The 22,975-nt window shown below is 32.6% G+C and overlaps 5 protein-coding genes across 6 annotated transcripts; 3 read left to right on the top strand and 2 right to left on the bottom strand.

Annotated features, from left to right (window-relative positions):
• The first annotated feature begins 688 nt into the window (after positions 1-688).
• On the top strand, positions 689-1,695 carry LOC110642238 (aquaporin PIP2-7-like). The gene is made up of 3 exons (XM_058152136.1): positions 689-774; positions 814-986; positions 1,433-1,695. Exons 1-3 carry the CDS (start codon positions 689-691, stop codon positions 1,693-1,695), a joined length of 522 nt encoding a protein of 173 aa, XP_058008119.1.
• A 199-nt stretch (positions 1,696-1,894) lies between these two features.
• On the bottom strand, positions 1,895-5,335 carry LOC110642237 (uncharacterized). The gene is made up of 4 exons (XM_021794211.2): positions 5,009-5,335; positions 3,434-3,491; positions 3,216-3,293; positions 1,895-2,763 (listed from the first exon to the last, which is right to left on the bottom strand). Exons 1-4 carry the CDS (start codon positions 5,105-5,107, stop codon positions 2,570-2,572), a joined length of 429 nt encoding a protein of 142 aa, XP_021649903.2. The 5' UTR covers positions 5,108-5,335; the 3' UTR covers positions 1,895-2,569.
• A 905-nt stretch (positions 5,336-6,240) lies between these two features.
• LOC110642233 (uncharacterized) lies at positions 6,241-11,641 on the top strand. 2 transcript variants are annotated; one of them, XM_058153128.1, is made up of 9 exons: positions 6,241-6,396; positions 6,482-6,586; positions 6,672-6,758; positions 7,402-7,452; positions 7,550-7,643; positions 7,738-7,822; positions 7,954-8,107; positions 8,191-8,236; positions 10,812-11,641. In XM_058153128.1, exons 1-8 carry the CDS (start codon positions 6,268-6,270, stop codon positions 8,215-8,217), a joined length of 732 nt encoding a protein of 243 aa, XP_058009111.1. In that variant the 5' UTR covers positions 6,241-6,267; the 3' UTR covers positions 8,218-8,236; positions 10,812-11,641. The 2 variants fall into 2 exon arrangements, with proteins under 2 accessions (XP_058009111.1, XP_021649892.2); XM_021794200.2 differs by lacking the exon at positions 8,191-8,236.
• Positions 9,457-10,815, bottom strand: LOC110642232 (peroxidase 64). The gene is made up of 2 exons (XM_058153130.1): positions 10,506-10,815; positions 9,457-10,012 (listed from the first exon to the last, which is right to left on the bottom strand). Exons 1-2 carry the CDS (start codon positions 10,729-10,731, stop codon positions 9,621-9,623), a joined length of 618 nt encoding a protein of 205 aa, XP_058009113.1. The 5' UTR covers positions 10,732-10,815; the 3' UTR covers positions 9,457-9,620.
• Positions 11,642-15,526: 3,885 nt separating the features above from the next.
• LOC110642211 (pre-rRNA-processing protein esf1) lies at positions 15,527-22,609 on the top strand. The gene is made up of 7 exons (XM_021794167.2): positions 15,527-16,204; positions 16,425-16,499; positions 17,746-17,969; positions 19,018-19,180; positions 19,762-19,890; positions 21,024-21,727; positions 21,932-22,609. Exons 1-7 carry the CDS (start codon positions 15,623-15,625, stop codon positions 22,287-22,289), a joined length of 2,235 nt encoding a protein of 744 aa, XP_021649859.2. The 5' UTR covers positions 15,527-15,622; the 3' UTR covers positions 22,290-22,609.
• The last annotated feature ends 366 nt before the right edge of the window (positions 22,610-22,975 follow it).

Here is a 22,975-nt window from a genome sequence, read left to right as displayed (position 1 = left end):
TTAAATTTGATCGGAATACGACATTCATTTATGTATTCAATATTGGAATATAACATTTTGAAGGATTTAAATTTCTTGACGTAGATTTTAAATTTCAATTAAACTCAATTAAATGTGAAATAAAATATATAAAAGTAACAAATTACACCCCATTATGTTATCAAATAAAAAATATATGAATATAACTTAGGCATTATAGGAGTGAATATTGGGCTATTGAGAGAACAATTTTAACTCAAAGTTTCATTTTATAATTTAGAAATTTTTAAATAAAATGAGAAAAATTCAAACATTGAATATATGCATTACAAAATAAATGTTTAGTCATCAAATTATTAATTTAATTTAAATAAATATTATAACTTATAAAAATAAATATCCATTAAAGGTAAAAATTATACTTTAATCATTTTACTAAAGTATCATACAATTTAATATTTAATTTTTATTTTGGAATAATTTTTTATATTGGTGGAATTAGGATCGGCCCCTTTGAAAATCAGAATGGGCCAGCTTATCAGATGCTAAGCTGCAATGACATGGCCCATGGGCCTTCCCTTATGAATTACATACAGCTTTTTTTATGAGTTATCTATCAAATCTTTGAATTTTATAAGATAATTAACTTATTTAAAAAAATAATAATATAATATTTGTACTTTATTGTAAAAAACAGTAGAGTGAAAACATGGCGAAGGAATTAGTGGGTGAAGAGGGTTCTGTTCATGAGCAGCATCATGGAAAGGACTTCGTAGACCCACCGCCGCCTCCATTGTTGGACCTGAAAGTGCTGAAATGATGGTCATTTTACAGAACTCTAATTGCAGAGTTCGCGGCCACGCTTCTCTTCCTTTATGTCTCTGTGGCAACTGTGATTGGGCGTAAGAGCCAAACTCACTCTTGTGCTGGTGTTGGCTTTCTCGGCGTTGCTTGGGCCTTTGGTGGAATGATTTTTATCCTTGTTTATTGCTCTGCTGGGATTTCTGGTACGTATTATTTAATACCACCCATTTACTTCACTCTACTATAACAAATCCATGAATTTTTCCTCTTAATTTTTACATTTTTAACGACTTTTAAGGGATTATGCCATGCAATTTGATTAGTTATATAAAAATACATGCACAATTATACTATTTGGGTTTTTAATATATATATATATATGAATTATATTATATTTTAAATGAATAAAACCATTATATAAATTATACACTATATAAAATAAAATAAAAAAATATTCGAGCTTATATATAACTTTGGAAGTCCGATAAAAATTTATGGCATAATGTTGCTAATTATTATGTACATGTCTTTTTGTTATTTAGATTATTAAAAACTTTTCCTAAAAAAAGAAAACATTAATTCATTTTTTAGAAAATAAAAGGTAGAGAAAATAGACTAATTAATAAAGAATAATTTCCAACTACCACAGGAGGCCACATTAATCCGGCGATGACGCTGGGGCGGTTTGTGGCGAGGAAGTTATCGCTGGTAAGAGCAGTGGCCTACATAGTGTCACAATCCCTGGTAACTATTTCTGGCGCGGGCTCAGTGAAGGCAGTGATGAAGGATTACTACAATTCTTTGGGGGTTGCTGCCAACTCTGTTGCTTCTGGTTACTCAAAAGCCCCTGCCTTGGGAGCTGAGATCATCGGCACTTTCGATCTTGTCTACATCGTATTCTACCGACCCTAATCGAAAAGCCCGCGACTCCTTCGTTCCTGCCAGTAAACTATAATAAACTAAATTACGCTGATTTCATTCTCGATATCCATAATAATAATAATAATAATAATAATAATAATAATAATAATAAATATTTGCCATACTTATAAAAACTGAACAATTTGTCATTCCACCAAATGCCTTGCGTACGAAAAAGAAAAAGAAGATCTTAAATTTGCACTTGTCATGATCCTCATTATAAATAATTTCATTCAGTCTGTAATAGGATAGCTACTCGATTGTAAAAACATCTCTATCCTCCTACGTAGGTGTGATAAAGATTATGACAATTGAAAAGCTAATGTTATCATAGGGCTGATTCAAACATTATACCAAAAAATGACAATCATTTGCGAAAACTTTTGACAGTAAAAATCACACACAAATCATCCCCAAATGTTCCTCCATTATAAATAAGCCAATATATTTTCACTTGATATTTTCCCCCTGGAAATCCATTGGGCCTGGCTGCAAAGCAGGGGGTATTTTAAACCTGAAAATACAACATATCCCAGATATGAGTTGCAAATAACCAACCTCAGCTTAGACTAAGAAACAATAAATTGATAACACTACCACCAAAAGTAGGCTTGGCCCCTTTCCTTGGTTGATTAAGCTCACCCATGCACACCAACACTCTATTCAGTATTCACACTTTCACAATAATCTGAAACACTGCTTTCGTCAACCTAGGCCACCCACAATCCCCTGATCAAACTTGCCCAACAAATAAAAAGCTAAACAAGCTGAATCAAAACTAAAAAGTCCACCAGGAGAAAACTCGATCTTTCAATGTATAGCTATATGGTTAGGTTACTGTTTTCCCCTAGGAACATACTGGAATTTACAACGGTAAAAGTAAGACAGCGCAGGGGATGAACTCTGCCAGTAAGTTAGCATCCACATGTTTGGAATGAATTGCCTCCATGCTTATTACAACCAAATCTAAGTTTAGGTCATCAGCAATCTCGCCTATGATGGCTGTGGGCTTATTCCCTTCACCAAGGCGCTCCAACAACTTGAATTCCTGGAATCCACCTATCATTTTTTAAAAATAACGTTTATTAGCAACATAATCATTGAGTTGTCATTCTGGATAAACATGTCTCGTCATAATTTTAGATAAGCACAAGGATACAGAAAGGAAACGAAGATAAGATGATAATGACTTCGAGTAGATATATTATATATCCATCAAGCCGCTATATTTTACTTTTTCAATGCCCCACATGTATGTACCTCCGTGCATAAGTGTGCATAAGCACATACAGATTGGCCTATTAATTTATATCTTAAATTGTATATTTTCTTCAAGAGTTTTATATGCCAGTCCCATTGATTCAAACAAAGGTTGATATGTCTTATTGATCAAGAGTCTAGTTGTGATGCATCTTATTATAATCAGTCAAACTCTTAGCTACAACAAGCAGAGACTCTATTGCAAAACTAGAAGAAAACGTTACCAAAAAGTTATGGGATAACGTACAAACCTTCAGAGAGATGCCAGCGAATGCTAGACATTTGGGTTTCATGCTCTGGAAATGATTCTTTCACATTTTCATCAGTAACTGCAAAGAACGTAAAGTTCAACATTCCACAAAATGTTGCATTAAAAATATTCTGTAACATAAGTGGAGCCTCCACTCCTTCGATTCCGGGACCTTTATATTGAAAATGGCAATAGCATAGCTTAGGCCAATGAAATTACCTACAACAGTAATGTCAGCACTGTTCTTCTTCGCCAATGCAGCAGCAGTAGCAGCAGCCTGTTAAATAATCAATCAGAATGAATGATTGAACAAGGTGTCAATAAAGGAAAAAGTCAAGGCAGCACTATGTCAAGTTGTCAACAAGGCCATGGAGACAGAAAAACACAATTCCCATTACACTACAGTGGCACTGACATTACCATTCCCAGGTTGAATGAGTAGTTAAAACTTAAAAGACTCCAATAGCTTTTATAAATGGCAATGAATCACCACAGTCAAGTCAACACTTTCCATGACTATCCATTGTCTGAGACAAAGAGGGTTTATCATTGAAGGTTGAAAGAATTAATTTATCAAATAGATGTATGAAGCGAATGATTTCACCATGAAATAGCAAGGGGGAAAAGGATATTAAGAAAAATGAAGGTGCCTTAAAGAAAGGTCATCTGTCGTGATTGGCAGAAGCAGATGCTTGAACTGAGTAAAGGCATCTGCAGCTAAACTAACTTCAGATTCTTGTGGCTTAGCCTGGGCTGATAACAACTCAAGCATAAACACACTGAGTCACTAGCCATGAATTGAGAAAAAAAATAAAAATAAAAAGAAAAGAGAGAGAGAGAAAAGGCCGGGGGCGGGGAGAGAACGATGTGTAATGAATAAAAAAATCCAAAATTTTGGTCCAATTTTTACCAATGCTTTAATTTGTGTCAATTATATACATAACATTTGATATTGATGTCAAATATGACTAAACTTAGAAGGACATACCTTAAATTCCCAAATTACTGGCATGGCCATGGCCTTTATTTTATTCAAAAAATATTTCATATTAACATCAGATATGACAAGTTTAAGTAAGTGTTCAAGTAAAACCCCAGAAAAAGGCTATAAATTGACATCAAAATGACTTAACAGTTGAAAAAAAAAAAAAAAAAACAAAGAGAAAAATCCCTATCTCTTTACCAGTTCGACTCTGATCTAGTTATCACCCCCTCCTTTCTCTACCGTAAACAAGCCATATCATATGCTTATGTGCAATTTTAAGTAATAAAAATAATTTGCGTTAGCAGAAAGTTTTAACAAATGAACCATGAATTTTCAAGTTTAGTTACAACTGATAACAATAACTACAATAAACATTAAAAGTCACGTACAAAATTGATATAAATTGGAGCATTGGCTACAACTGAAAATTAAACCAAAGGTTTGAAATTCTTTAGCCAAAAAATAACCAGGACAGCTTGATTTAAAGTCTATGAAGCAGAAGTATATAAAAAAAGAATGCCTACAACAATTACAATAACCATATTCAACAAAGAAGCTGAAATCTTTCCAATATTACAACGAAAACCACCAACTGCAAAAGGTTCAGTGATTTCCCAATGAAGATTTCATCATGACCTCAAAGAAATTCTAATAAAATATTGTTCATCATTCGCTGGTGAGGAAAATTAAAATATAAAGAGATGAATTATCCAGAGATGAAACTAACAAATGATGTTTAAAGAAGAAAGAAAATTAATTAACTCAACTAAAGAAATAGAAGTACCACAAAAGAAGAACAAAGAACTTACTTTTATGTCCGATTCTTCGGAGTCTGGGAAAGATAGAGAGATTTCGAGCCTTAGACCCAAGAGAAAACGAAGAGAAAGATAAAGACACAGACTCAGCATCAGTAGGAGGAAAGGAAGAAAAAGAGTTGAGAATTGTAGTTTTAGGATGATTTGAAGTATCAACAGGAACAGCTAGCAAGTAATGAGGCAAAGCCATGGCCAAAAGCTGTAAGGTGCACAGAGGCTAGAAGAAGAGTTTGATTGCTTGACAAGAGCTAGCAGGCAAGAGGAGGAAAGGGATTGGGGCTGATTCAAGAAAGGACCGTGGCACCATGGAATGAAGAAATGATTACCTAAGTGCGACGTGTATAAGATTGGATGTACTTGCTTTACGCGTGGAATACTTGCGATGGTTACGATTAATCGAACGTCACTCTTTATTTTTTAGAGAGACACGTATAATCCAATGATAAAAATAAAAATTTTTATTTTCATATAAATTATTTATGTGTATTATTTATAATTGATATAAAATTTTAAAAAATTAATTTTTAAATACATTTAACATAATATTTTTTGATATAAAATTTTTTCCACTCAAAGTATTTTTTTTATAAGTAAATAAATATATATATATTTAATAAAATTTTTATTATCACATAAACTACATACATATAATATTTATAATTAATATAAAATATCAAATGACATGACAGTTTCTTAAATTTTATATATATATATATATATGTTATTGAGGATAAATAATTTTCATTCTTATTAACATGATATTTTATTATAATAATTTATAAAAATATTATATTTATACATGTTATTAAAAAAATATTTTTAGATAGTTATTAAAATAATTTTTATAAATTAATAAATTACATTAAATATGAGCTATTTTAAAAAAATAATATTTAATTACAAATCCTTTACTTTTAAAAGTTTATAGTTATAAAAATGTATACACTTTTAAAAAGGGCAAATTATTGTAATTTATTAAAATTAATTATTTAATTTTTATTTTTTAAAATTACTCTAATCCTTCAAATAGAAAGTATGTTAATTAATTTAATTTAATTTAATTTAAAATATTTTTACTATTACTTTAAATTAAATATTTACACTATTTAATTCTTATTATTTTAATTATTTATATTATTTAATTCTTTTAACTAATTCCTATAATTCTAACTTTATGTTATTTAGTCCGATCATAATTAAAACAAATTCACCAACGCTTTATTTGTCAGAGCAATCCCAAAAGTTACCTCGACATGGCGGCCGAGATGATATGCCGAGACGACGACAAAGAAGTGCCTTCTCACCGAAATATGTCGACGACATCTCGGCATGTTTTCGGCGACAACCTAGAACAACCGGCTTTCTCTATCTCGATAATTGAGGTGCTTAACTGTTCTGAGCTTCTTGACGAAAAACTAATCCCTGAAAATTGGAAATTTGACATAATTTTTCAATGTTTTTGAACAGAATATGAAGGAAGAGTATGGCCTGTTTGTGTGGCCTTGCAGTGTGGTCCTCGCCGAGTACATTTGGCAACAGAGGGAGCGATTTTCCGGTGCCGCCGTAGTTGAGGCATTTCCGATTGTTTCCTATAACTTAATTTTTGTTGAATGGTTTTGGTTATACACTTGTTGTTTATGTTATTGTTAGCTTGCAGCTCGGTGCCGGAACTTCCTTGCCTGGATTGACGGCTGCCACTTTGGGTTCCGATGTGACTCTCACCGATGACTCGAATAGATTGGAGGTATTACTTGTCTCTTTGTTTTTCGTTCGTAATTTTGTTTTAAGAATCGTGAATGATAAGTAGTATTGTTGTCAACTTGTCATTTCAATGATACACATGTTGTTTACAAAGTGGACTGTGGCATTAGTAATTTGTTAACGAAATGGCACGCTACGCCTGTCCTCTGATTTCATTTGAGTTTTTCTTCCAAAACTAATGGCCGTTATATTCTCCATATTTTGAATATTGATATGAGATTTATTTAAAATCTCTTAAAAACTTAAAAGAGAATTGCGATTCAGATTTCAATACTATCCAAATGCAATTATCATTGAATAAGAAGCAAAATGATTTTCCTTTACTCCTCTTGGTCTTCTTGATGAGAATAGCATTATGAGTTCATGAGACCATTCTTGGAGCCTACCCATCGATAGAGTGCCAACCGCCAAATCACTAGAAACTAGTAGTAGTTCCATTAAAATTCAGTTTCTTTTGGCATCCTTATAAAGTGAGAAAACTTCTGGGGTCCATTTAAGTAAACACTTATGTTTCCAGTGCATATGCTACATGGGCTTATTTGGTTGGATTTTTATTTTCTTGCCTTAATCAAATTTCTGTTTGATCTTCTGTAATCTCTTATAATATTGTTGTTTTGGATTGACAGGTGCTGGACAACATCCGAAAAGTATGCGAGCTAAATAAGCTTGAGTGTAAAGTAATCATAATGATTATTAATGATCGCTTTTCCATATCATACCACCACTGGCCTTGACATTTTATTTTCAGAAGACTTTATTCTTCTAACCTTGTAGGTACTGGGACTAACATGGGGAGTTTGGGATGAATTTATATTCAGTTTAAAGCCAAAAATTATTCTCGGTGCTGATGTACTTTATGAAGCGAGTGGTAAAATTACTTTTCTGTTACACTTTGTATAATCCTTGCCCCTTTCGCTTAGCTCATTTAAGCTGAAAAATTCATTGCCATTTGTGTTGGTAAGCCTTTGATGACCTCTTTGCCACGGTGACGTTCCTGCTACAAAATTCTCCAGGTTCCGTCTTTATAACAACTTATCATAATAGGAGGTACTTGTCCATCTGTTATGAAATTTTATCTGATTTTACTCTATAGCATGTGCATTGTGTACCTGTGGTTTGCTTGCTATTTTTCTCTTACAATCCTTTTTTTTTTTTTTTCTCGTTGTAATAATTTGCAGTGGGCACCATCTCATTGAATTCTTGATGGTGAAATGGGGATTAAAATGCGTGAAGCTTCTTGATGGTTTTTCTTTCATGCCATCCTCCAAGGCATCTGGGCTAAGTGGCAACATTCAATTGGCAGAGATTGTATTAAATAGTGAACAGAGTGAGGTAACTAATAGCTTGGTTTAGCATCTAGGAAGCATCTGGTTAAGCATTCACATTGATTGCATTCTTGTTTCTCACTGTCACAGGAGACTAACTCAACGATGGCAAGATAACTCACAGGAGACTAACTCAGCTATAAGCTCTTACCTTTTTATATTAGTTTTAGATGAATTGATGTAACACATACAAGAGGGTATTTCTTGGTGCATGATGTTTGCGGATGATATTGTTCTGAAAGATGAGACGCGAGAAAGAGTCAATAGAAAGCTAAAGCTTTGGAGAAGTACTCTAGAGTCAAAGGGCTTTAAGTTAAATAGAATGAAAACAGAATACATGCATTGCAAGTTTCAGTGAAGGTCAAACTGTTAATAGGGAAGGAGTTAGTTTGGATGGAGTGGTACTGTCTAAAAGTAATCACTTTAAATATCTCGGCTCAGTCCTTCAAGTAGTGGGGGATGTGAGGAGGATGTTAGTTATAGGATTAAAGCTGGATGGTTAAAGTGGAGACGTGCCACGAGAGTTTTATGTGGTCGCAAGATTCCTAATAAGTTGAAAGGAAAATTTTACCGTACAGCCATACGACCGGCTGTGTTATATGGTAGTGAGTGTTGGGCACTGAAGTAGTCATATGCGTCTAAGATAAGAGTTGCAAAGATGAAAATGTTAAGGTGGATGAGTGGACATACTAGACTAGATGAAGTCCGTAATGAGAGTATTAGAGAAAAGGTAGGAGTAGTGCCAATTGAGGATAAATTGAGAGAAGGGAGATTGAGGTAGTTTGGTCATGTGAAGCATACGGATGCTCCAGTTAGACAAGTAGAGCACATTAGGTTAGAGGATAAAAAAAAAAGGGGTAGACCCAAATTGACTTGGAGGAGAGCAGTGCAACATGACCTAGAAGCATTACACATTTCTGAGGATTTACCCCAAAATCGTTTAGAGTGGAGAAAGCGAATCCATATAACAAACCCTAAATTTTTGGGATAAATGCTTAGTTGAGTTGAGTTGAGTTGAGTAGAGAGTAAATTGCAAGGGTTGATTTTTTGCAATAGCATGTGGAATTTTTGATATTGAGATATCATAGTTAACTTCACCACTTACAAATTTGTCACCGTAAAACTTTTTCCTGACTTTAATGGAGTTCAGAATTAGATAAAAAAAAAAAAGGCAATCTGATTACTGGATATTAGAGAGTTGACTTCATTTCAAGAAATTTTAGAGATTGTCTTGCTCAGTTGGCATTTCTATTATTTATTAGAGGTTTTCCCACTAATTTCAACATGGAAGACATCCTTATGCATTGATGTTTTTCTTGATTATATTGTCTTCATGAGCTGTTCATGCCATAGGAGTATTGCTATGTTTCAGTTTTATTACAATCTAATACAAAATACTTATCCATAGATGATATTAGCAATACAAATTTCTTGTTTCCTATCCAAATAAAGGATAGTAATCATGTCATGATCACCCATCTCTCGTAGTTTAGATTGACTAGAATTAAGCAAAGAGATTCTTAATTTACCACCCTACAGTCCTTTCTAACCTCCTGGCCTCCAGTGATGCTACTCATTTTGATCATGGATTTCACAAATGCCTTAGAGAAGGTGTCTTTTGAGCTAGCAAACTTTGAAACCAAATCTTTAGTCACTGTACTTGTGAGCAGAGCTTGGTCTGAAGAGAATAAGGTTTTCCCTTGGAGGATCAACTTGAAATATGTGTTATCGAAGGTCGTTGAAGAAGGATCCATGGGGGAACCTGCGTTCTTACCATTGTTTTTTGGGCAAACACTCCTTAAGCTTGCTGCAAATGAGGGATTCATGGTGGGGTCTATATCATGAGTGGCATTGAAATTTTGGATTCTATTTTGGAAGGATGAACAGTGGGAAAATCCTAGAGTATGCCCTCCTGCATTTTGGTAATTCAAAACATTATCATTTTGATGAGATAGAAAATAGAAGCAACTGAAGTTTTTTTTTTTGAGGTTCAGAAAGTCTTGGGTCACACACTTTTTTAATTCCACCAATATATATTTGGTAAATGGGGTGACTCAAACTTGCCATACCATTAGTTTTTTTGATGAAGTAGAACACACAAGTAACTGAAGGTTTTTTTTTTGTTTTTTTGGTTCAGAAAGTCTTAGGTTACATACTTTTTTAAATCCACCAACATATATTTGATGAATGGAGTTACTCAAACTTGCCTCACCATTAGTTAGTTTGATAAGGTAGAACATGGAAGTAACTAAAGGTTTTTCTTGTTGAGGTTCAGAAAGTCTTGGTTTACACACTCTTTTAAATCTACCAATATATATTTGGTGAATGGGTTGACTTAAACTTGCCACACCATTAGTTTAAGTAACCCAACATTGGGAGACTAACCAGGCTGGGCTTCTAATTACCTGAAAGAGCTACTAGGTCATCCATGGATAAACCTCTTTGGGAGAAGCTTTGTTGCAACTGAGAGATGTTAAAAGTTGGAGCTGGCAGTTGTCTTGTTTCACTTGCCTTTGATGTTCTCCCATCCTTTCTTCCTTTTGGGACATCCCATGCTGGTCCTCCAGACTGCATGATTGATTGAAAGTACCATAAAAAAAAATTACACATACTAGAGACCAAATTTGACATTTTCCTTTCAATTTTCAGTTTTTTGTCTGTAAAATATAGCTTGCTTTCTTATCTTACAAGTACAACTGCATCCCTTGCAGCTAATGCTAAGATATCAGCGCAAGACACCACGCCGGGGCACGAAGCTTCCACTTCTTTCTTAGCATTGTCAATGACATAAAAGGCATGCAAAGAAACATTAGGTGGCCCATCCTTCTCTGCTTTGTTGCCGCCTTTTGAATTTAACAGCACAGAAGCATCACAGCCCTTAAAAACAGAAAGAAAACAATCAGTTGCCAAGGAAAAAGATAGGGAAGAAAAATAGATGCACCGTTTTAACTCCCACCCTTATGAAACAGTCATGGAAATGCATCCGAAGAAGAGCTGCAGGCACTGTTTTGTCTCTCATCATTGCATTCTTGACTGCATTTGTAACGATCAACTCAACGTCAGGACATGTTTTCTCATAGTAATTCAAGCTCAGTGCATTTCCTGGTAAAGATACTGAAAATATGAGAATTGAACTGAACAGTAATACTGGAATGCAAGCCATAATAAGGTATTCTCGATAACTCTCAAGTTTGGTTTGGAATGGAAACTGAACAATCTAATGAGGCTGTTTATAGCCAGATTAATAGGAGATAGAGCCATAGTTGTCGTTGCCCCACGACATGAATTAGTTAAGGAAATTGAGAATCTAAATAATGGAGTAGTACTTCTTAAGCATCCTTACTACATCACTGCTTCAGGACAAGATACTTTAATGTCGATCTTGGTGCCTGCTGCCTGCTCTCTAGCGACTTCTACTTTTTTTTTATTCTTTCTTTTTCTGTTGTTTGCGTTTTGTGATTTGATGATATCATGAGTTAATTGTCATAAGCTATATTAAGTCTACTTTCTCCCATGAAAATAAAGATGTTATTTAGACCAATACTTGAAAATTCGGAGTGTAAGACATATACATAGTGATTAAATAGCTTATGGTGAAACCTTGAAATGGATGAAATTGTTCTTGAAGAAAAGCCTACTTTCTTTAAGCTTTAGAACGAACTAAAAATACTAATATTGGCTAGATGCTGCCATCGATTGATATGGCAAAAAAATTAATTTATAAATAATTACAGTGTAGGTAACTAGAAGTTTAGGGTGCCTTGGAGACTATTTCAGTTATGTGCTTTTTGTTTTTTGAAAAAAAGAGAACTTGTTTGGTTGAACGTCGCGTTTTAAAATAATTTTTTCGTTAATTTCATTTTCGTTTTTAAAGTTGAAAACGATAAAGCATGAACAAGTAAAAGTGGATTGTCATTATGTAGTGGGTCATCCTCCCCAATGATGCCACAACTAATTTTTAAAGAACATGTGTTATTTCTATTTTTTCTTACTTTTACTTTTTTTTTCTGAATTTTTTTTTCAGTAGTTTAATATTTTTACATTTAAAATTAGAGTATATAGTTTTTACAGTTTAAATATTTTATTTTAAAATGTTGTTTTTTAATTCTAAAATTTATTTTTCAAAATATATGTATTATTATTATTATTATTTAAATATAAATGGTAAAAATATTTTTTTTTGCGTGTAAAAAAAATAGTGTTTTAACGGTAAGCAATAAAAAGCTGAAAAATCTAAAATTCATTTTCCTTTTATTATACTATAAGAAGAAAAAAAAAAGGATTTGGGTAATTTAAGTGCTTAAATTTTAGCTATTTTGTTGAGTAACATGGTTAAAAGTTTTTAACTTATGTTAAAAATTATAAAGGGTGGGGGTACGCACAAGGAACTCATTATTGCTTCGCCAAAATTATTGAGGAAAACATAATGAATGCGTTGGGGCCCATCACCGATTCTTCAATTTTCATTCAAAATGCCATGTACCAGTTCTGCAATCAACTGGGCATAGATTAAACCCTTTGCAACGCTTCATTTTATTTTAGCAAATATGCACGTTGAATTAATTGAAAAGAACACATCAACAAAAATGGGCCATAAAAACAGATAGAGGAATGTGGGAAGTGGGTAGGGTTTAGCAATCAAAGTAGTTATTAAATTAGTCAAATCTTGTGTTTTAAGTATTTGCTTTTATAATTACTTATAGTGGATACCAAATGTAATATAATTTGAATCAGGGAGACATGATTAACTAATTTTAACTGACTTAGCAACTATGCGCCTGTTCTAGGTTCCTTTGAGTGCATGAATCTTTAAGACTAAATCATCAATTGGTTTAGATTTTAAAAGAAAAGGGAAAGCATCAAAATCAAGTAACACATCTTTGCCTGCATGCACTATGTTAAATTGTAATTGGTAATATTGTCATTTTTCTTGAAGATACTCGTGATGAAACCGAAGTAAATTTGATTATTGGGTTTTTGTATTTTTACTTGAAAGTGCTACCAGATCATCCAAGATAGAAAGCTTTTTGGAAGAAGCTTTATTGCAGCTGAGAGATGTTAAAAGTTGGAGCAGGCAATTGTATCGTTTCCCTTGCTTTTGATGTTCTTCCATTTTTCCTTCCTTTTGGGACATCTTTAGAGGTGAGTATTCGGTTCAAACCGAATCGAGAAAATTTTAAATTAAAAAATCGACCGTAATTTTTTAAATCGAATTGAATTGAAATAAAAAAAAAAAATCATTCGAATTATTTTGGTTTTTATTTTTTTTAAACACCATTTTTTTTTTTTTTTTTTTTTTTTTTTTTTTTTTTTTTTTACTGTGATTTTCAGTTATTTGATCTAATTTTAACTTTGGTTTTAAACTAATAAACCATAAATCAATGAAATTAAAAATTAATATATATATATATAAAATTATATAATTAAATTTTCATAAAAAAAAAATCAATAAAAAAAATCATTTTTTTTTATTTAGTTTTTTTTTATATATAATTATTTTATTATTTTTCGTTTTTTATAAATATTTTTTTTTTTTTTTCAAAACCGAAAAGAATCGAAAATTTTAAATTTAAAAAAATCAATAAAATTAATTTATTTTTATTTTTTTTATTTTTTTTTTTTTCTTTTTTTTTTTAGACATCCTCATGTTGGTCCTCCCCCTGCTACATGATGAATTGAAATATAGCATCAGATTCACAAACCCTTTTTGGAAAAGTAAAATTTGGCAAGAATTTAATTTAATTAATTTTTTTATTAATTTTTATATTTGAAATGAATAAATTTAATTTTTTTAATTGAAAAATATTTTCACTTTAAAAAATATAATTTATACATAATTTAATTTTTTTTAATAATTTATTTTAAATCAACCCAAAAATTACCCATATTAATATTAATTATATACATGATGGATTGATGAAGACTAATTATTGTCGAACGTATAATTATTAAATGGCTTAACATAGCCATGAGTGGATACAAAATTAAGAAATATAAAAATCGTGAATTATATATATTAGGCAAATAGCCAATATCAAAATATCAAATCTTTCTGCCATGTGAGCTCTTAAAAAATATTAGGTGATAAATTATTCTCTAAAAAAAATTTATTGATTCTCTCACAATTGATTGAACCATAGGTATAATGATTTACTTTATGGGCAACATTTTAGATAAATAATATATATTTTTTATTAAAATAACAGATTAAAGAAAAAATAATTTCTCCAACCATTTCGAGTTAAGAAGATGCAAATACGTCTCTCTCCTTCAAAAATTAATGAGAATGAATGGTGTTAAGCATTTTATCAAGGGATGATAAATTTATGTCTTCCCTCTTTGCCAATAAATCATAAATCTTGCAAAGAGTATTAGGATATATGAGATTACAATGACCGGTATATATGATTCAATTAAGTTTTAAATGATTAATTATATGACTAAATATTATTAACTTAGTTTATTTTTATTTGGCTTTTCTAAAAATTATTTTATGTAATTTTAAGAATATTAAATAGTGTTAATTTTTTTAAATTGTACTTTTATACCTATTAAACACAATAATTATTGGTGTAATTTTTTAAAATTCATTTTAATACTTTTTTTTTCTTTTGTAATTAGATGAGATTAAAGGTATTTTAATCAAATCAATTTGTATTTTATTATAATTTATGTGATTTAATTATTTTCTTAATCACATTATAAAAATCTTAAATAACAAATAAAATTAGATAAATATAACAAAATAATTCATGGGCACATTGCAATTTGAAGGGAGTCTAATTGCGATCAAGATTTATTTATTAGTGGCTAATAGATGATATTTGATAATAATTAATTTATGTTAAATATTTAATAAAATTATATTTAATTATTATTATTAATATGTAAAATATGAAAAAATAATATATATTATATATTTTTTATTATTAAAATAAATATATAACTATTAATTTATTATATCATATAATTTATTATTTTTAAAATAAATACATAATTATTAATTTATTATATTATATTATTTATTTTATTATTAAAATAATATATAATTTATTTATTTATTATATCATATCATATTTTTTAAAAACATTAATGTGCAAAAAATTAATTAAACATAAAAAAATATATTTATCAACCAGAAGAGGGCAATAAGTATCAAAGTATGAACTAAGAAATCACAAAACGAGTATCCTATCGCCACATAAACGATTGTCAACTGCAATTTTTAAAGGTTATTTTTGTTCAGTAATAAAAAAAAAAAAAAAATACTGCGGTTGATTAACAGTTTTAATTTTAGAGTTGATTTTATTAGCTATTTAAAAAAAAAAGTTTTAATGAAAAAGTAAGTTCTGTTTGGATGAGGTATCAGCTGCATAACCAAACAACTCTTTAATAAATACGAAATAAGTTGCATAATTCCGGGATCCAAACACCACCCATCATCTTTGAAAATTTGTCAAGCTTGAACCCTAATAAGGAGAACCCTAAGCCCCGGAAATTGTGTGCACTCAGTTCAGTTCCCATGGGTTCCAAAAGTGCAGATCATATCAGGAAGAAGAAGAAAAACAAACCAAAGAAAGATTCAGATGCTAAAAACAGCGACAAAATCCACCATGGAGGGGGCGGCGGAAGGAAGATCATTGCAGACCCTCGGTTTGCATCGGTACACTCAGACCCTCGGTTTCAGAAAGTTCCAACGCAAAAGTCCAAGGTCGCAATCGACTCTCGCTTCAACCGCATCTTCACCGACAAAAATTTTGCCTCGTCTTCTGCACTTTTGGACAAGCGGGGTAAGCCTAAGAAGCACAAGTCGGAAAGTTCTCTGCGCCATTACTATCGAATCCAAGAAGAAGAAGAAAAAGATAACGATGATGAAAGGGAAGAGACGGAGAAGGAAACGAAGATAGTGAGTGATGAAGATGACGGTGGAGAGGAAGTTGGAGAAGAAAGTGAGAAAGAGGAATTAGAGAAATTGGATCTCGTGGCAGAAGAAAGCGATTCGATTAGTCAAACGGAGGGGTCGGAGTCGGAGGGTGAGGCTGAGTCGACTACTGACGAGGAGGATGAGGAGATGTTGTATGAGGATGATTTGCCTGAAGTGGAGGTATGCTTTGAGGCCAATTATAATTTATTTGCTGAGAAAATGGGGAAAATGTCATGAACATAATGTTCTATGTTAATTTTCCTTGTTTTTTGAGCTCTATACTTAGATAGTCCGTTTGATGTGATGAACGTTCAAAGCTAAAATTTTGTTTTCTCTATGTTCTTTATTTGTAATGTTATGATGCTCTGTATTTGAATGATTTAATTACTGTATGTAACAGGTGGAAAATATACCATCAATTGAAGATGGAACCCGCAGACTTGCCGTTGTTAACATGGACTGGAGACATGTTAGGGTATGTTATTGTGATTTATAATTTGGGTGCATCTAATATAAGCTTGTTCTTATAAGAGAAGCATTAGATCAAATATTTGTATTTATATGTGTGTAGAATCAAATAAATTTTCTAATGAGTGCAGAAATCTAAACATTAATATTTGATTTAATGGTTGTTAAGCTCATTTAAGCTCATTTTCATATAAGTTAAAGCTTTTAATAGCCGTATCCTTATAATTAAGGTGTGTGTGATAGAGAAAAGAAGTCTGCCTATCTTTATAACACCATTTCAATGGATTTTATTCTAGTTGTCTGGCCGTTAAAGTATTTGATATAATATGTTCTATGGTCATGGTTTGAATAGCTGTTTAATCATTTTCCTGTTGAAAGTTTTGAATGCTTAGGAAGTAGGCACCAACTTATTCATGCATCTGTGTGGGCACTTTAAATATGGACACTGTGGAATTAGGAAAGCATATGTGTTGGCAGTTGGAATTAGGAATACATATATGTTTAAAATTTTATTTCTTATTAGAAAAAGTTTGCACAAAACCTATTTTTAATTTTACAATTTTGCAACCATTAAAGATATTATATTTTTATCATATATTATCATTAAATGATAAGGAAGAAATTAATGCATTGATTAATAAATTGCATATTTCCAAGGGTAAATAAGTTTTCACATGCTTATGTTGGTAAAAATTGGCATATATAGTTGTGGCAATCATGGTACAGGGTGGGGTGGCCTAAATGCATACCCCAGCCCACCTTCTTTGGCTAGGTGGAGATTTCCCCTTCAATGGCAGGTGATGTTGTTGTCTCTACTTTTGTATGCCATGTTGCTGCTAATGCTTCATTTTCATAGTGTTTTAAGGCTAAATGCATCGTCTATAAGTATTCATCTTCGTATTTTGTAGATGCATCCCTTTGCTTTGTAAGTTGGCCACCACAATGGCCCTTCTTTACTAAGTATATCTGAGAATATGTATTCTTGTTTCTCTGATCAGCAATAATAAGAATTGTGATTGCTGCAGCAGGCTGTTTCTTTTTCAGTTCTGTACTTGTGTAATTCTTTTATAAGTGAAAAAGAAGTGGCATGAAGCTGAAATTTTGCATTGAATAAGGAATTCCTAGTTGTTGAGACCATGCATTATTTAGCTGAGCTCTATGCACAAGTTCCATTGTATGTTCTTAGCTTCCTTTATTCTATTCTAGGCCTTTCTTTGGTGTACTTTGACTCTGAATTTTGTTGTATTGTATAGGCTGTTGACTTGTACGTAATACTATGCTCATTTCTTCCAAAAGGAGGAGAAATTTTGTCTGTGTCTGTCTATCCATCTGAATTTGGTCTACAGCGTATGAAAGAGGAAGAACTTCATGGCCCTGTTGGCTTATTTGATGATGAGAACAAGGATGGTGATGATGGTGATGATGATGATGAGATTGACGAAGAGAAGTTGCGTGCTTATGAGAGAAGTAGGCTGAGGTGATTGATTGTATGTTGCTTCTGCAATTCTTTCCTGCTAAAGTGTGGCAATTGTTCATATGCTGTTTGAACAAAGAATCTTTGTTGGATCCTTCTGTCATAATATGTCAAGTAGGCTTAAAATGAATGTTGATTTTGTTCTTTGTGTGTGGGTGTGTCAGCGTGCACAAAAGAAACACCCACATTTGCACAGGTAGATATTGACATGGATATGATGACAAGCGGCATAGTGCTTGTTCAGAATTTTTTCTTCGAGTGGTTTTGCATATTTACACAGTAGTCCAAAGAGATTCACTGAAGCAGCACACACATTTACTGGCCTAATTACCTAAGATATAAAAAAGGGTCATAGGTCTGCCTCCCAGTCCCTAGTCATTAGAGAGTTGTGACTTGCGGAAGAGGATCACTTCTTCTCAAGCACATTTTACATGTCTCTTTTGATGAGTAGGTGCTAGTTCTTCACAGTTTTACATAATTGCATGTTCTCTGTCAATTATATACTTCATTTTGGAATGTGATTCTACAGATATTATGGGGCTTAGCCATCCTTTGTGGGATTATTGTAGCCAGTAGCCACTTTTAAACACTTTAGATGCCATCTTTGTTGTAATTTTGTGCTTTTAATATATTATTTTGATTGACCTTTGTTTCTCCAAATATATAGGCCAAAACAAGTATTTTCTGGATTCTTTGGTACTTCTGTTTTTGAGGGATGGACCTAAAATGACGTGTAATGAAGTAGGATCAAAAGACTTATAATTTTTGGATATTGATGCAGAATTGGTTTCAAACTAAGTTAAATGGTGAAAAATGATCCATATCGCCGACCCCAACTAGTTTGGGATTAAGGCTTAGTTGTTGTTGTTGTTTGGAACTTTCATTTTTGACAGGAGTTTATTAGTTGGCTACTTTTCTGTATCATGCTGTCAGTTTAACAGGATTTGTTTGTTTGCAGATGCAAAATGCTCATCATATCATGTTCCCCATCATCTTCTGCCTTCCTTTTTCACTGTTGTTGTTGAACTCATGTGTCTGTCTTTCTCTTCAGGTACTACTATGGTGTAGTGGAATGTGATTCTGTATCAACAGCGGAACAACTATACAAAGCTTGTGATGGACTTGAGTTTGAACGATCTTCTAATGTTCTTGATCTTAGATTTGTTCCTGACTCTATGGAATTTAAAAATCCACCTCGTGATGTTGCAACAGAGGTATATGTTTCACTTGTCATACGAAGCGTTGTGTATTTATAATTTTTCTATGGACAATAGTCTTAAAACTCAAATGTCCTTCAGCAAGGGAATTGGGGTATCTAGAATTTATTGCATGTGAAAGTAAATTTGCAGCCGCTAAAGGGCTTAATTTCACCATAAGCATTGAACTTACCATTAATTTCTATTTTAATGTGGTCATTAAACTTAATTTGTAATAGCAAAATCACTAACCTTACTTTTTTTTTTTGTTTCAATGAAATCATTTTTGCTACATTTTGACAGAATTTGAGCAATTAAAATTTTCCTAATATGGTTCTATAGGGTATAAGGCTATCATACTTGGTCATCATATGAAAATATTTGGCTAAATTTCTACAGAAAACAATTTAGCGATAGTGACCTTTTTGTACAAACAGGAGTGATTTTGCTAATATAAATTAAAAATTGGCGACCATGAGTGAAATTAACCCTATCAAAAAGTGATCAAACTTTGTTCAACATTTCAACTTGTTTGGGTTTCTTTGAACTTTAGTTTAAGAAACAGTAGAAACTACCAAATTTGGGTTTCTTTTGCTCAGGCACCAGCTAGCTATGAGGGATTGGATTTCCATACCAAAGCACTGCAGCACAGTAGTGTTCCTATTTCTTGGGATGAAGATGAACCACAGCGCGTTAAGACCTTGAAACGAAAATTTAATGCTGATCAGGTATGTCAAATTTGTCATGAATATTTGTTTATTGATATATGATGCTTTTCTGTCAATATAATGGGGATGCATATCTTTTATTCTCTTTTGATGGGTGCATAACATTCCACCAGACTGATTTTCTGCTGCTGCTTTTGAAGAAGCTGCTTTATTTTCTTCTTTTTTCATCTATTTATTCATGCATTTATTTATTTATTGCCGGGGGTTATTTGGTGGGTTTCTGTGGGGAGGATTTGTCTACCATCTTGAGATTTCTTTCCCATATCATTAGTTCTGACACTGGCTTGAGCTTCTTTCCCTGGCTTTCTCTCTCTTCCTCCCTTTCTTGTTTTACCCATTTTTGGCCCAGTGGAAAGTCGGGCCTTAAACTTCTAATCATATATACAAATGAGATAAATTAAATCAAGGGTTTTGTGTCTGCTGCCTGTCCTAGATCTACTTGCATAATTGTGGCCTTATGGCATATGTTTTAAATGGCGCTTATAACAAAAAATGTGAAGCATATTATCTGCTGATGTTTATTTTATCCATCTAAGCATGTCATGCATCTTCTGCTTTTTTATTGTGGTGGATATTGAATTATTGAATATCATGCCTCATAAGTAACTAACCACATTATACAATTGCACAGGCACAGCACCAAAGTACACTTGAACAAAGCCAAGATAACCACATGAGCAATCAAAGAACAAACTATGATATAGCCGTAAAAACATTCATGCTTGAGTATATCCTTCAATACTTTTTAAAAAAAACAAAATATTGAACATATCCATTTCATATATGGAGATTGTTCCATACCACTAATTGAGTAGCAACATTGACTAGAAGCAACTATGAGTGCTTGGCTTTTCATTTTTTTGGTTTACATATGACATATGACCACTATCTGAAGTCATATAGATGCATATATATTGATGTAATGATAGAAGTTTAACAGGGATAATCCTGGAAGCAACAATAAATCTGGAAATCAAATGACAAATACCCAAGTCCAAGACAATAGAAATCATATGCTCTCATCCTGAAAAAAAAAAAATCATATGCTCTTCTTTACTTCAACTTGATGAAAAGCCTTTTAAGGTGCTACCTAATTTTGCATGTATAGTGATATGAGTTCTGCTTTCATTTAGCTGGCTGAATTGGAGTTGAAGGAGTTTTTAGCTTCTGATGAGAGTGAAAGCGATGAGGATGAAAATGATGCTGCCATTGCAGAGGGTGAATCAGATAAAAAGCATAAAAAACTGGATAAGTATCGTGCTTTAATCCAGTCTGGTGATGGTTCAGATGTAGAGAATGAGGATGAAGGCCAAGATATGGAGATTACTTTTAACACTGGCTTGGAGGATATCAGTAAGCACATTCTGAAAAAAAGGGATAAGAAATCAGAAAGTGTTTGGGAAGCACATCTCAGGGAAAAACGTGAGAAGAAGAAGGCCCGAAAGAAGAGATCTAAGTATTCATCAGAGGACGAGAGTAGTGATGCTGATGAAGAAATAGAAGAACCTGATGATTTCTTTGTTGAAGAACCAGCTGTTAAAAAAGGAAAGAAGGATGCTCGAGCTAAGAGTGACAAAGAAGGAAAGCAACTCCAGTATACAGATAAGGAAGCAGAAGCGAGCAGAGCAGAGCTTGAGTTGTTACTTGCTGATGATAGTGGGGCTAATAATGGTGTAAAGGGATATAATTTGAAACATAAAACAGCAAAGGGTAAAAGAGAAAAAGAAGTTCCAGATGAGAACAAACTACCAAATGTTGACTATGATGATCCACGGTTTTCAGCTCTCTTTAATTCACATCTATTCTCATTGGATCCTACAGATCCACAGTTCAAAAGGTATTCTCCAATATGTCACTTTAAGAAAAATGTATTACTTATTTCTAGAGTATTCTAGAGGTAGCATATTAGTGTGTAACTGTATACAGATCGATTTACTCTTATATTAGTTGTCTTATTTCACTTCTGCAAAAGATCAGAAGATTTTGGCTTTATGTAGCCTCCTGCTGATTATGACTAGAAGTTTGACTATGGATATTGCAGGAGTGCAGCTTACGCTAGGCAGATGGCACGGAGGCAGCAAAAGGGTGATCAGCTAGAATTGGGAGAAGGAGAGCATAAGAAACAGCCAACAAAATCTCAGTTGCTATCTGATGAGCCAGTTGCAAACAAAAATGAGCAGAGAAGTGCTGATGTTTTACCATCAAAGAAAGAGAAGCACGAGATATCATCATTGGTAAAATCCCTTAAGATGAAGTCCAAGCAACTTCAGTTGCCCTCTAATGGCAACACAAGGAAGGATGAAAAATTACAACCTAGAGGTGCAAAAGAAATGGAGAAGCCTGAGCTTGCAACCTTGGTTCAGTCGGTAAAGAAGAAGGCCAAAGCTGTGCAAAAATGAAAAATCCATCTGTTTCCTCTCATCTAATTTTGCATTAGGGAGCTGTGGAGGCAGAGGCTTTGGTAAAACAATCCAGCTCCATTCGGGGATTTTACTGTAACAAATTGAGTTGGTAAGGCTGTTAGTTTTCAGTGGGGGTTTGAGTTGATATTTGGTTGGTAGAGTTTAATGGTTGGAGTTTTCTGACTTAGCATTTTAGTTAGAATTCGACTCATTAAAATCTTCTTTGTCGTGTATTTGGAATGAAAAAGCCATTGACATACACAATGTCCAAACAGAATTATGGGAAGAAATTTACAGAAAACTCGCCACATTTCTAATTTGCTAGTGAATGATTCTTTTTATTGAATTCAAAAATGATTTAGGGGTTTAACATTAATCTACTTTGGTCTGAGAAAGAAATTAATTCTCTATATTAACAGTAGAATTCTGGTATCCAAAACCCTCGTTCTGAGTTTATAAAGTAGATTTCGCAGAAAGTGCCTGTCTGCTTAACCCATTTTTACTATTTTTTTTTTTCTGATATGCAAATTCTTCAATGCATGGGTCACCGGTTTATTCGATTTTAGCATTATAGTTATTTAGAAAAGTATTTTTTTAATATATTAATTAAAAAATATTTAAAATATTAAAAATTAAATTTAATAAATTTTAACTATTAAAAATATTAAAATAATAAAATAATT

The sequence above is a fragment of the Hevea brasiliensis genome, chromosome 9 (genome assembly GCF_030052815.1).
Source record: "Hevea brasiliensis isolate MT/VB/25A 57/8 chromosome 9, ASM3005281v1, whole genome shotgun sequence".
Taxonomy (NCBI): Eukaryota; Viridiplantae; Streptophyta; class Magnoliopsida; order Malpighiales; family Euphorbiaceae; genus Hevea; species Hevea brasiliensis.
This window is presented reverse-complemented; position numbering and strand designations above follow the sequence as displayed.